This window comes from Cryptomeria japonica, chromosome 6 (assembly GCF_030272615.1).
Source record: "Cryptomeria japonica chromosome 6, Sugi_1.0, whole genome shotgun sequence".
Classification (NCBI taxonomy): Eukaryota; Viridiplantae; Streptophyta; class Pinopsida; order Cupressales; family Cupressaceae; genus Cryptomeria; species Cryptomeria japonica.
The window spans coordinates 81,044,877-81,058,586 of record NC_081410.1 but is presented as its reverse complement, the minus strand read 5'-3'; the positions used below and the strand labels follow the sequence as shown (position 1 = coordinate 81,058,586).

Genomic DNA, 13,710 nt, shown 5'->3' with positions numbered 1-13,710 from the left:
TTAGCTTATTCTTGAAGAAAATATTGAATTGGTAGTTAAATGATTATAGCATACTGATGAGTTTTGATCCTTTCATTAGGTGGCATGAAGAGTTGCATGCCAACATGGAGAGTTCTGATTCTTTGGAAAGGCAAAAAGGTGAAAAGGAATATTTAGAACTTCTAAATTTAGAGTTTCGAGGTTTTTCATAAATTGGCAGCAATTGAGTTGATCAAGGAGCATTATAATTATTTCCCTCTACACTTGTTCAAGAACAATATCAGAAATGGAATGCCCATATGTAGATGTTTCCTGTGTGTTTATAAGATATAGGTTTAATGACACTGGGTGGAGAATATTTCAGGAAGGTTGTGTTTATAGTAGAACAACAAATTTATTTGTAGCTAAAGGGACTTTCAAATCCGAGGAGGTAGCTAAAGGGATTTTCAAAGGCCATCTTTAGCGGCAGATGGCCTTTCCCTGGCTGCTTATATTTTCCCCCTCATCTCTTGAAGCCTAAGAGAAAGAAAGAGAGAGGAGGAGAACAATGAGGACATGGAAGATTTGGCTCTAGCAAAGAGCCTATTTAGTTAAAATTGATAACTAAAGTTGGACCCCTGTTCTGTTTACAATACTCATCTTTGGAGCTCATCTAGTAGTTTTTGTGGAGCTCATCCACTAGTTTTTATTGTTAGAATCTTGCATCCGTAAAACTACTCCTCTAGTTTTTATAGTTAGAATCTTGCATCCATAAAGTTATCAACAATGCGATGGTGGTTCAGCTCAAGCAACTAAATTTCAATAGTTTTTTATTCTTCACCATGGTCCATGATAGTTTCATGATAATTTTAGTCATATGGTTTGATAAGTTATCCTGTTCTATTTTACGTTTCATATTGGGTGTAGACGTCTAAAAATGGTCAACGCTTGTGGAGTTATACTTTAAAATTTGCGCATTGCCTCATTTTAGGGTTTTTGTGTCGCATTAACATTTCTTCTATGTTGCACACTTGGTCTTTATCATTTGCGAACATCGAGTCCTTCTTCTGCATTCTTCATTTATCTCGCTTTCAAATTTGGTCTTGTCAATAACAATCTTCAGTCATGATTTTGGTTGATCTTATCTTGTCGCATCAATGTGCGTGCTCATTTGGCATATTTTGACATTGTCAATCCTAATCGATGATAGAATTAGGGTTTTGTCCTCTTGTCAATCTTGTCATTTTGCGATCGATTTGTCATCGATCATTGTCCTTTTCAATCTTGTCATTTTTGTGATCGATTCGTCATCGATCCTTGTCCTCTTGTCAATCTTGTCATTTTGCAATCAATTTGTCATCGATCATTGTCCTTTTTAAATCGTGTCAATTTGGATCAATTAGTCATTGTTCCTCGTCAATTGGCGCCTATCAATTTGGTCTCTTTATCAATCTTGATCAATTTGTCAACCAATCTCAATTGTTTATCAATCAAATCATTTATCAAATCAAAATCATGATCAAATCGACCTTATATCAATTATCTTTTGTCAAGATCTAATTGTCATCCTTGCATTTCTAATTCATCTTCTAAGGTTTTATGATTTATTCATTTAATCTTGTTTGTCATTTTGCCTCTAGGTTAAATAATTTATTTATTTATCCTAATTCTTCTTGTCACAATTAAATATTTATTTAATTGGCTAATTAATTCTTTCCTCTTTTTGTGAATTAATTAATGAATGAAAAATTATTAATTAATTTACCTAATTTACTAATTTCTAATTTCCTAATTTCCAATTCATCTAATTTTCTATTTTCTCCTATTTTTCTAATATTTCTCCTAATTTCATGGGAATGACATTTCAGTCTTGTCATAATTTGTCATAATTTGTCAATCAATCAATTTTGCATAGCAACCTTGTCAATTTTGTCATAATTTGTCAATCAATCAATCTTGCATAGAAAGTGTCAATTTTGTCGTAATTTGTCATATTTGTCATTCTTGATTTGAAATTTCCTTTCAAATCTCTTCATGCTAATCTTTTCATCTCTCCAATTTATCTATAAATTGGATGAATTTCTTCAATCAGGGCCCCTCGATCAATCAATCACGCTTCTAGTATCCTTACGTTGTCATCTCGTCTTGTCAATCTTGCTTTCATGCTATACCTTTGCATTTGTAGGTGAGATCCACAAATAAAGCAATTTGAAGGAGAAAGAAGGACAATGGAGAATTCTGGAGGAGACATTCACGTTTGCGATGGTTTGCATTTGATTTGAATGTCTTGTTTTCATATCTCTATTGAATGTTTTTTAGGATTTGTCATTGCAATTTAGTTTTCGTGATTGAGCTAGTCTAATTTGCCACTTACTTTGATGATTTCCAAATTACTATCTACATTAATTGGTGAACCTGACGTGAACTTAACCCCTTAACTATGTTTTTGAGTTCTTTTGAGCTGATTTGTAGGTGGAAAACTCAAGAAACAGGGCGACCCAGAGCTTTTAGGACACTTCTGCCCTGTGTAGGAGGGATCTGCGCCTATGTTAAGGAGACCTACGCCTGTGTCAAGACATTATGTGCCTGTGTCAAGGAATTTTGCGCCTGTGTCAAGGCATTCTGCGCCTGTGTAAGGCCAGAAACAGAGGTGAAAATCAGTGTTTTTACTTGCAAATTACTTTGTTTTCATTTTGTTCTTATATTCTACTTTTTTTGGTACTGATTCTCTGTGCAGCACCTTGGCGTTATGTGTGACGAAGATAAAAAAAAAGAATGAAACTACTAACAAATCTTATGCAGGTTCGCTAGTCAAAGACCAAACAAATCAAACTCCTAACTTTGTGATTTTGTAGGTTGCCTTATATTCCAACCAAACTTTGTGTTTGTGATTTTTAATTAGGCACCTAGTATGTTTTCTAAGTAGGATGGAATGAACATGTGTTCACTTTGCTTGTCGAGTTTGACATTGGAGTAGGAGAGTATGCTCTCATCCTTCTTAGGGTGATTAGAAATCCAGACCTTCGATACCATTCTCATGTTTTGGATTGTTTGTTACCTTTAGAGGGTCTGCCTTCCCAACCATTTGCTTTCTTTTGCAAGCAAGTGACAATCGTGAGAAGGGAATGACCCAAAGTGAGTACAGCTAGAGTACCTTGGCATTCTAACTCACTATAAATAAATACCTGATGGGCGAAAGCTTTGAAGGAAGGGTTACATGGGAATTGTAGTTACTTGGGAAGTGATGACCCTTGGACTCTTTCTCATATCAACATCTAAGTATGGCCTCACAGTCTAAATCATGCTTGTGCGACTACATTTGTTTGGTATCTTGGTGGGCCTGTGTCTCAATCATGCTTGCGTGACACCAAGGAGTAGCGCTTAATAGAAATCCTTATTAAACACCTTGTATTTAGAGGCCAAAATCCTTCTAGTTGCTTGAGAAGGAGGAGTTCGGATACTTGGAAGAGATACTAAGTTCACCACGGGGAGATTTCCATGGGGACCGATACTTGGCTACCCTGAGAAGTGAGTGCTGTGGAGGGGAGCCCGTGGGGTCAAGCATCTATGTATTCTCCTTGAATCTCATAATGAGTCTACCTCTCAAGTACCTACTGTCCTTACCTACCATAAGAAATGTGTGAATGAGCATGATTGTCTTGAGTCTAAGTTAAAATATCTTGTCTTCTTTGCTTGTCAAAAGTTGAGTTGTGTCTCATTTCAAAAACAAGACAAATTGATTCAAAACAAGGTTAAACACAAGAGTATATCATTCAACAAAGTTCAAAACACCTTCAAACATGGTTGTCAAACATTTTTCAAAATCTTGTCTCAACATTCATGTCACTTAGATTTAGGTCCTCCATTGTCCATACTTAGGGCTTAGAGCATCATTCTTGCATTCCACTTGGTCCATTTCATTTAGGTGTCCATTTGCATGTCCTTATTAGGTTCTCATTTAGGTGTCCCCTTGCATGTCATTATTAGGTCCTCACTTAGGTGTCATATTGCATGTCCAACATTAGGTTCATCCTAGGTTTGCATTTTGCAAATTCATTGTCAACTACCTAGGTCATACTCCTTTGCATATCAATAAGGGTCATCCATTTGCATGTGTCCTCTTGCATTAGAGTAATATCATTTCATAATTCAAACTTAGGTTTTTGTCTTAGGTTGACATTGTCATACATTTGCTTTTGCATCCTTGTCCTCATAACATTAGGTCACATTTGCATACCCTAGGTCTCTTCATTAAGCTTAGGTCATTATCATATCATATTAGGGTCATTTGCATAGTAATTGTCCCTTTGCATATAGTGTCAAAACTAGGTTTTGTCATACTTGAGTAATGCAAATCTTTGATAAACCCTAAGTTATTGTTAGGAAGTCAAGACCTTATCAAACTTTTGTCTTTTTGTCATCAATGTCATTTGTTCAAACCTAGCTTAGTATCCAAGCATATAGGGGAGACATTGTCATCTTGTCCTTTTGTCCTTTGAGGTCTAGACATCATTTGAATTTCCTAAGGGTCTCATTTTTAGAATTGCATTCATGAGTTTGTCAAAATCTTGAAAAAACAACAAAAACATAGGTTGCATTCTTGCCATAGATTGCATTTTCATCTATTTAGTTTGCATTTAGTTGCATATCATATATTATCCTTGAAAAATTCTGAAAATATTGCATTTGCATAAGTGAAATGCCTGTTGAAACAAGGTCAAAATCTAAGAAGATGGGTGAACCAACGTATCAACCCATTGACAACATATCAAACTCACAGTTTCAAACTAGTCAAACAGTACAAATTGAAGGTTCGTCAAGCATATAATTACCACCATATGGAATGGTTCAGCTTGGACCACCTCCATTATATGAACCAGTGTTTGTACCCATGAAACCAAGACATGGGAGTGTTCCACCAACACCAAGAGGAAATGCACCTTTTGATTAGAATCAACCGAACCTGCAACATGACATTCAAACTCAAACATTATATGAGGAACAAACTCTTTCACATGGATTTGGTTCAGATCAAGGCATTCAACAAGAAACAAATCCAAGTATTTTACCAGATTCTTCATCAGATTCCAATGCTTCTGATGATGTTGATATGTTCCTTAAAGATCCGAAGTTGACAAAAAAGATGGATAAATTCTTGAACAAGGTCTTTAAGATGTTCCCACAAAAATATCTTGACATGATGAGTAATGTGACCTCCTCAAGTGAGCAAATCAATGTGCAAAAACAGCAAGGTGGTGAGCTGTTAAATTTCTCTCCACATCCAAATGAAGAAAATGTGCAACAAGAAACTCAACATACCTTGATGAGTAAACATGCTTCAAAAGTGTTGACAATGACTATTCCTCAAAAGTCACCATTTGAAACAATAAATAATCCATTATTTAATACAACACCTGTAACACAAGATCAAATGAGGGCCACACAAATATTGACAGCTATCCCTCAACAAGAAGTGGTTCCTCGCATGCATGAAATTGGATCAAAATCTAAGATGCAAGAAAGCTTTACGATTGGAATGCTCGATCTTACCAATGTCCAAAACAATTCCACAATGCAACAAAGTGCCTATGTCCCATTAAGCTCAATATATTTGCCAGATACTCAAGTACCCATTATGCAAAATATTGTGACAGATACTTCGATAGTGGCAACACAAAGAGCCACAAATAATGGTGTGCACCAACAACAAATGTTGCAACAACTAAGGAATGCACAAAAGGCACACTCGAATGCGCAAACAAGAAATGCACAACAACAACAATATCGCATTCAACAACATGTTGCAGCGTCTTCTACACCATTGCAAGTTAATTCAAACTTGCAACCACCATAATGGATTGGAAAAACAACACAGCCAGCAAATGTGAGTGCCATACCCCATCTCAAGGAGAAACAACAAAAACCTCCCAAACAAAGTTTTTTTCAAATGATGGGATTTACATCAAGACAACAACAATTGGCACAAAGTCAACAAATTCCGATTCATCAACATCAACAACAACATGTGCCTCCATATGTGCCAAGAAAAACAAATTATTATACTTCACAACCACAAGTGATGTCTGTGCAATATCAACAACACCCTCAACTGCAATATCAACCTAGGCTACAAATGATGATTCCACCACAAGAAGCACAACAACAAGGTCAATATCAAGGCATGACACAACCACAACAACAAGACTTGTATCAAGAACATTATATGCCAGAGACACCAAAGACAGCAATTTCAGAGCATCAACAGCCGATGGGAAACATGATGTATCGACCAAGAGTACCCACCAGGATCAATGATGAACCTCCAAAATCTGACACAATTACGCAATAGCTTGAGAAGTTGCAATGACAAGTCGATGCATTGGAAACCAAAGGAACAAAGAAATTGTACATAGATCAAGATTTGTGTCCTAATCCATTTGACAAGAGCTTGTACATGCCTCCCTTCCCTAAGCATTTTGAGGCACCTAATTTTGAGAAATATAAAGGGAACGGCAATCCAAAAGACCACATTTGAGCATTTTTCACAGCATGTACTGAAGTGAGTTACTAGGAAACATATTTAATGTACTTATTCGCATGAAGTCTCATAGGACAAGCCATGGATTGGTATTCGCATCTGCCAGGGAATATAATGACATGGTCAGAATTGGCTCAAAAGTTTATATCTCACTTCGCATTCAACATTGACAGTGAAGTGACTATGTCAGATTTGTGCAACACCAAGCAAAAGCAAGGTGAACCATTAGTGACTTTCTTGCAAAGATGGCGAAGCTTGTATAGTCGTTCTTCCCTAGATATACCTGAAGAACAACAAGTGAACTTATTTATTCAAAATTTGGTCTCAGAAATGATGTATGAACTCAAATTGAAAAGTCCCAGTACCATTGAGAAACTCATTAAGAAAGGGATGAACATTGAAACTGCTCTTGTAGCTAAGGGAATCATTAAGCTCAACAAAGACAGTGACAACACAAACAATTCAGGGGACAGAAATAGATTTTGGTACAAAAACAAGAATGTCACTAATGATGGAGTTGTCGATGCAAGAGCAGTAAATGCAAATCAACCCACATTCACAATAAAGAAATTGAGTGCTCCTAATATGTCAGCTATGGAACAAAATCAAACACTAGCAAGCAATGTTACTCAACAGCCGCAATACCAACAATATACCCAACAATATAATCAACAACAAGGTTAGCAACAAAACCAACAATGAAAACCTTTCCTATCAAGGGATGGGCCTCCTTGATAGTTTACGCCATTGGGAGAGCCTATTGAGTCAGTCATGAAACAATTAATACAAGCAAAGTTTATCAAGTTACCAGATATTAAGGTAGAACCATTGGTAAAGCCGCATTGGTGGAATGATAATGCATATTGTGAATACCATCGATCAAAAGGACATAAAACTACATCGTGTTTTCAATTGAAACATATGATTCAAGACTTGTTAGATCAAGGAGTAATTGAGGTAGACCCGCCCAACGCGACCTCTAACACTGATCATACAATTTTCAAAACTCCTTTGCTTGATCATGACAAGGGTAAAGCATCTTCTTCAAACTCTACCCAAACAACAAATTATGCAAATACTGGTTATAACAATGTCATCAATTGTTTTCGAGCGTCAAATGAGTATGTTTCCACCATAAGAATAAAGGGACAAGATCCTTCTTGCACAGTCACCACTTGTCGATCTAAAATAGTCCTGAAAGGAGCTTCTGCAACTCCTCCCAAATCAACTCCTGCGAGTCAATATAATCTCCTAGATCATCTGGGAAAGACACCTGCACAAATATCAATCCTTGAGTTGTTGAGAATGTCCCCTATGCATCGTGCAGTCCTAGATAAAGCTTTAATTGAGTCCACTATCCCGACAGACATTGATGTTGACCAGTTTCAAGCCCGAATTGGACATCTAGATATTTCCCAACACGTTGCCTTTTCTGATAATGATATTTCTCCTGATAAGCTCCCGCATAATGATCCTTTACATCTTGAAGTATTTATCCATAATTGCAAGATCCGACGAGTCTTGATAGATGGCGGAGCAGGTCTTAACATTTGTACCCTGAGAGTGGTCATTGGTCTTGGTTATATAGAAAATGATATTGATTCTTCCACAAGAATAACAATCAAAGCATATGATGATGTTGAGCGTCCATATAAAGGGGTAATTTCATTGCCTATCAGAGTTGGTCCAATGACAGAAAACACTTTCCTGCAGGTCCTAGACCTTGATCTCCCTTACAATATGATTCTTGGCCATCCGTGGATTCATGCAATGAAAGCAGTTCCATCTACTTATCATCAGTGTTTAAAATATCCTTACAATGGGACTGAGATAACAATTCCAGGAGATCATAATCCATTTCAATTTTGTGCTAATCTAAAGGATTCCCCCTGAAGCAACAAGTCCCAGTTAATAGGGAGGCCCACTCACATAATTATGTGGATCCTAATGATTTGTTAGATGCTGCCAAAGGAAAATTGAAGATACAGGACCAAGGATGTGGAGAGTATTCAATGGCTCAAACATTCCTAATTGGGAATTTACCTATATCTCCAAAATCACATGGCAAACCACATTTATTGCAAAAAGAACCTAAGATAGTCATTCAATATCAGCCCCCCACTACATTTACCAGATGGGGTGAACTTGATAAAGAAACTTTGGACAATGATGTCATAGATTGGGTTTATAAGGATCCAACTGAGACACCACCTGTCAGGTTGCCGGTGGAGCGGTATGACAAAGGGTTTACTATGCTGCAGAAAAAGGGATATGATGGCTGCAGTGGCTTGGGCCCTGACAAGAAAGGAAGGCTAGAACCTATTATACCCAAGATGCAACCTCAAACTTTAGGGTTAGGTTTTGTACCATTGCGAATTGGACCCTCGTCTACCAAAGTGACCATGTGTAGAAAGGGGCATGACTCTGATGATGAAACAACACCTGAGGATAGCCGACCTAAAACTGATTCCAATGAATGAGAGTGGAGTTCCTTTTCTTCTAGCTCCTATGCCCTTGATAATGTTTTCCTTGACCCTGATGATTTGCCCATGGAAGACAAACATGAAATAACTCCCCCTCCTAAAACATGTCCTAATGCTTGGATAGAGTCATTCTGGGACCCAAGCTCCGAATCAGATGCGAGCAGTTTAGACAGTGATACCACAGATGTTTACATCTTTACCATCTCAATCCTCTCTCTCCTTAAAACTGATGATGACATGCCCCTTGTCTATCCTCAGCTTATCCAACATGACCAACAAGAACCACTCACATTAGATTGTTTTCAAAATGACAAAGCAATTGCTGAATTTTTGGGACTCCAAGAAGGCATACCACAAGGTGATCATAAGGCAGGATTTACAATTGATCTAGATTCCACAACATATTTTGGGGAGTCAACTCCATCTTCTAGTCATAAAAATGAAAAAGAAAAAGTAAAAAATCAAAAGAATAGGTCTTTGAGTGAAAACCGTAAGGTGCTCTCTGACCATGAAAAAGTAAAAATAAAAGACGTACCTGTGGGTGAAAACCTCTCTAAGGCGCCCAAAGGTGGAAGATTGGACATACCCCTATCAAGTCAGGATAAATCAACATTGCTTGTGGAAATGACCGAAGAGATAAATTTGGGTACACCTGACAACCCTAAGGTCATTCATTTTGCTGCTTCTCTATCAAAACATGAAAAGATAGATTTTGTCAATTTCTTTCTTGAGAAAAAGATCAGTTTTGCGTGGTCCTATGCAGATATGCTCGGTCTTGATCCAGAATTAGTCCTTCATCACTTGCCATTAAAATCAGATGCTAAGCCTATCAAACAGAAACTCAGAAAGATGTATCCCTAGGTGGCTCTCTTGGTCAAGGTAGAACTAAAAAAATTATTAGATGTGAGCTTTATCAGACCCATTGATTATGCAGATTGGATTTCAAATTTGGTACCAGTTAACAAAGTAACTGGGGGCATCAAAATCTATACAGATTTTAGGGATCTTAATAAAGCATGCCCTAAAGATGACTTTCCACTGCCAAATATAGACATCATAGTTGACATGACTGCTGGATATGAGATGCTATCATTGATGGATGGTTTTTCTGGATACAATCAATTTCGCATTGCTCCTGAAGATCAACATAAGACTGCATTTACATGTGCTTGGGGCACTTACTGCTGGAATGTGATGCCCTTTGGTCTTAAAAATGCTGGTGCAACATATCAAAGAGCTATGACGACAATTTTCCATGATTTTATGCATACTTTGATGGAAGACTATGTTGATGACCTATTATGCAAATCTGTCACAAGAGATAGTCATTAGCCATCCTTGGCCCAATCTTTGATCGAATGGAAACCTACAAGCTCAGACTCAAACCAAAGAAGTGCGTCTTTGGTGTCACAACCGACAAATTATTAGGGTACATTGTTTCTCACAAAGGCATCGAAGTCGACCCTGGCAAGGTTAAAGCAATAATGGATATGCCTCCTCCTTCCAATCTCCATCAACTAAGAAGTCTGCAAGGAAAGCTACAGTCAATCCGTCATTTTATAGCTCAATTGGCAGACAAATGTCATCCCTTCTAGCATTTATTGCATAAAGATGTCACTTTTAAATGGACTGAGCAATGTCAATCAACATTTCAAACTCTCAAGGATTATCTGTTGTCGCCACCTATTCTAATGCCTCCTATAGAAGGAAAGCCATTCATATTGTATATCTCTGCAAGTGAAATGACACTAGGAGTTCTCTTGGCCCAATAGGATGAGAAAGGCAAAGAGCAGGCTATTTATTATATTAGTTAGACACTAGTGGGCTATGAGCTGAATTATTCAACTATTGAATGGGCATGTTTAGCAGTGGTATTTGCAACACAAAAGCTTCGACACTATATGTTAAATCATCAGACATTGCTAGTTGCAAAAATTGATCCCTTGAAATACTTGCTTAGTAGGGCAGCTTTGACAAGTCGCCTAGCAAAGTGGGTTATGATCCTTAGTGAGTTTGATATTGAGTACATTGAGCGAAAGGCAATAAAAGGACAAATCATAGCAGATCAACTTGCCGAGGCTCCTATTTATGATGATCATCCCATGTTGACCGATTTTCCAGATGAATCAATCTTTGCTCTCACATCTTCTAATGAATGAAAGTTATATTTTGATGGATCCCATACCAAATTCGAGTCTAGTGCGGGTATATTGTTTGTCGCCCCTCAAGGTGATGCTATTCCCAAATCCTATAGAATAAATTTCCATTGTACCAATAACATTGCAGAATATGAAGCTCTGGTCACAGGACTCCGAGTAGCGATCCACTGGAACATCACACATTGACAAGTCTATGGAGATTCCCAGTTAGTCATCCGTCAAGTGAATGATGACTACAAAACAAAAGATGAAAAGCTTATTCCTTAGAAGCATATGGTGGATTTCTTCAAGACAAAATTTATGGCTATCCATTTCAGTCAAGTTCCATGAATTCAAAACAAGTCGACAGATGCGATGGCCACTATTGCTTCCATGTTAAATATGCCCCATAATATGGACAGATGTGAATTTTTGGTCGAACAATTGCTTGTCCCTTCTTTTGAAATTTCAACAGCAGATGTGATGTGTGTTCTTGTTGGTCCTAATTCCCCATGGTACAATGACATCTATCAATATTTGAAATCCCAAACCCTACCACTTAAACATTCCTCTAACCAATGCCGAGCCTTCATCCTCTAGATCGCCAAATATGTCATCATCGCTGACACCCTTTACCATCGTTCCTTTGACCATACCCTCCTTAGGTGTTTGGATTCTAATGAAGCACAAATGTCTTTACAAAAGGTTCACGATGGTATATGTGGGGGCCATTTCAATGGTCTGAGCTTAGCCAAAAAGTTGGTTCATGCTGGGTATTATTGGCCCACTATGGAAAAGGATGTTCATGATTTTGTCAAGAAGTACTACAAATGCCAAATCCATGGAAATTACATTTATGCACCAGCCCAAGAGCTTCATTCTGTCATATCTTCGTGGCCCTTTTCTCAATGGGGATTGGATCTTATTGGCAAGATTCACCCGACATCTACAAATGGACACAAGTTTATCATTACAGCCATAGAGTACTTTACAAAATGGATCGAGGCTATTCCTATGACCTATATCACCGGTGTGCAAATTTCAAAATTCCTACTGAATTATATCATATGCAGATATGGGGTTCCTCTTGCAATAGTCATAGATAATGGCCATCCTTTCAAGAACAAAGATGTCAAGGAACTCTGTGAAAAATTTCACATCCAACACCATTTCTCCAGTCCTTACTATCCATAGGGTAATGGTCAAGCTAAAGCATCAAATAAAACCATTATTAAGATCCTGAAAAAGGTTGTCAATGACACTGGTCGAGATTGGCATGTACAATTGAATCCAGCACTATGGGCTTATTGCACTTCTATCCGCACACCCACTGGCGCAACACCTTATTCCTTGGTGTATGGTGCGGAAGCCATTTTACCCTTGGAAGTGGAAATTCCCTCTTTGCATGTTTCCCTGCAAAATTTGATTGATGATGAGATGCACAGAGTCTCTCGGTTGCATCAGCTTGAGATGTTAGATGAGAAACATCAGACAACCTTGACACATTTGCAAGCATATCAAAACCGTCTCCGTCACTCTTATAATAAGAAATTCAAAGGGTGACACTTCAAAGTGGGAGATCTGGTTCTAAAGGCAAACCCCAAGAATGCACAATCTACTGACATCATCAAAGGAAAGTTTGAACCTAATTGGGTTGGGCCTTTCATAGTTACTGTAGCCTATGGCTCGGGGGCATATCAGCTTGCCACCCTAGAAGGTGAACCTTTGTTAGATCCAGTCAATAGCATGCACCTTCGCAAGTACTGGGCATAGTTTTCTATCAGTAGTTCTTCAAATATGATCCTGAAAAAATTTAAAAAAATCAACAAAAAAGTGAAAAAGCAAAAAAAAAGAAAAAAGAAAAAGGCAAACAAAAGTAAAGAAAAATTGGCCCTCTAGTGAAAACCTGGCAAACAGGCGCTTTGGGCAAGTACCATGGTGAAAACTTGGCAAACAGGTGCCATGTGTAACAGATTATTGATCTGTCTTCTATCATGACCCCTAGCTATACTTTTTCCCCACAGGTTTATCATGCTTGCTCTGACCCAATGTTTTGTTCCAGGCCTATGATTGGTCAACATCATTGTCTTACATACTTAGGTTTCCAGTCCTTGTGCATATGTTTTGGTCCTGGTCGCTGTATGTCTTTCAAAATTTCATTGGGTGCATGCCCCTTGTCATGATCAATTACTGGAGCTTTCGAATTGAAAAGTGTCCTGAAAAAAATCATAAAAATTGAAAACTATCTTGAAAAAATCATAAAAAAATCAAATAATGTCCTGAAAAAATCCAAAAATATCAAATAATGTCCTGAAAAAATCCAAAAAAATCAAATAATGTCCTGAAAAAAGTCCCTAAAAAGTCAAATAATGTCCTGAAAAAACAAACAAAAAAAAATTGTAAAAAACTCAGAAAAAACAAAACAACACAATATCCCCTTTGTGCATAGACAGATCGTTGAGCATACATCCAACGACACTCAATCACACACTGTGCTTTAATGAAATCACATATTAATAGATGAACTTTTCAATCAAACCAGATATTCAAACTGATCAAAATTGTCATGTCAATCACTCAACATCAATATCAT

At 37.5% G+C, this 13,710-nt stretch overlaps 1 protein-coding gene across 1 annotated transcript in view; it reads left to right on the top strand.

Moving 5' to 3' along the window:
* Nucleotides 1-191, top strand: part of LOC131876499 (uncharacterized) — an 85,371-nt gene extending 85,180 nt beyond the window's left edge. Inside the window, exon 3 of the mRNA XM_059221916.1 lies at nt 80-191. Coding sequence (XP_059077899.1) covers nt 80-191 — 112 coding nt within the window. The remainder of the gene's footprint in view (nt 1-79) is intronic.
* Nucleotides 192-13,710: the final 13,519 nt, after the last annotated feature.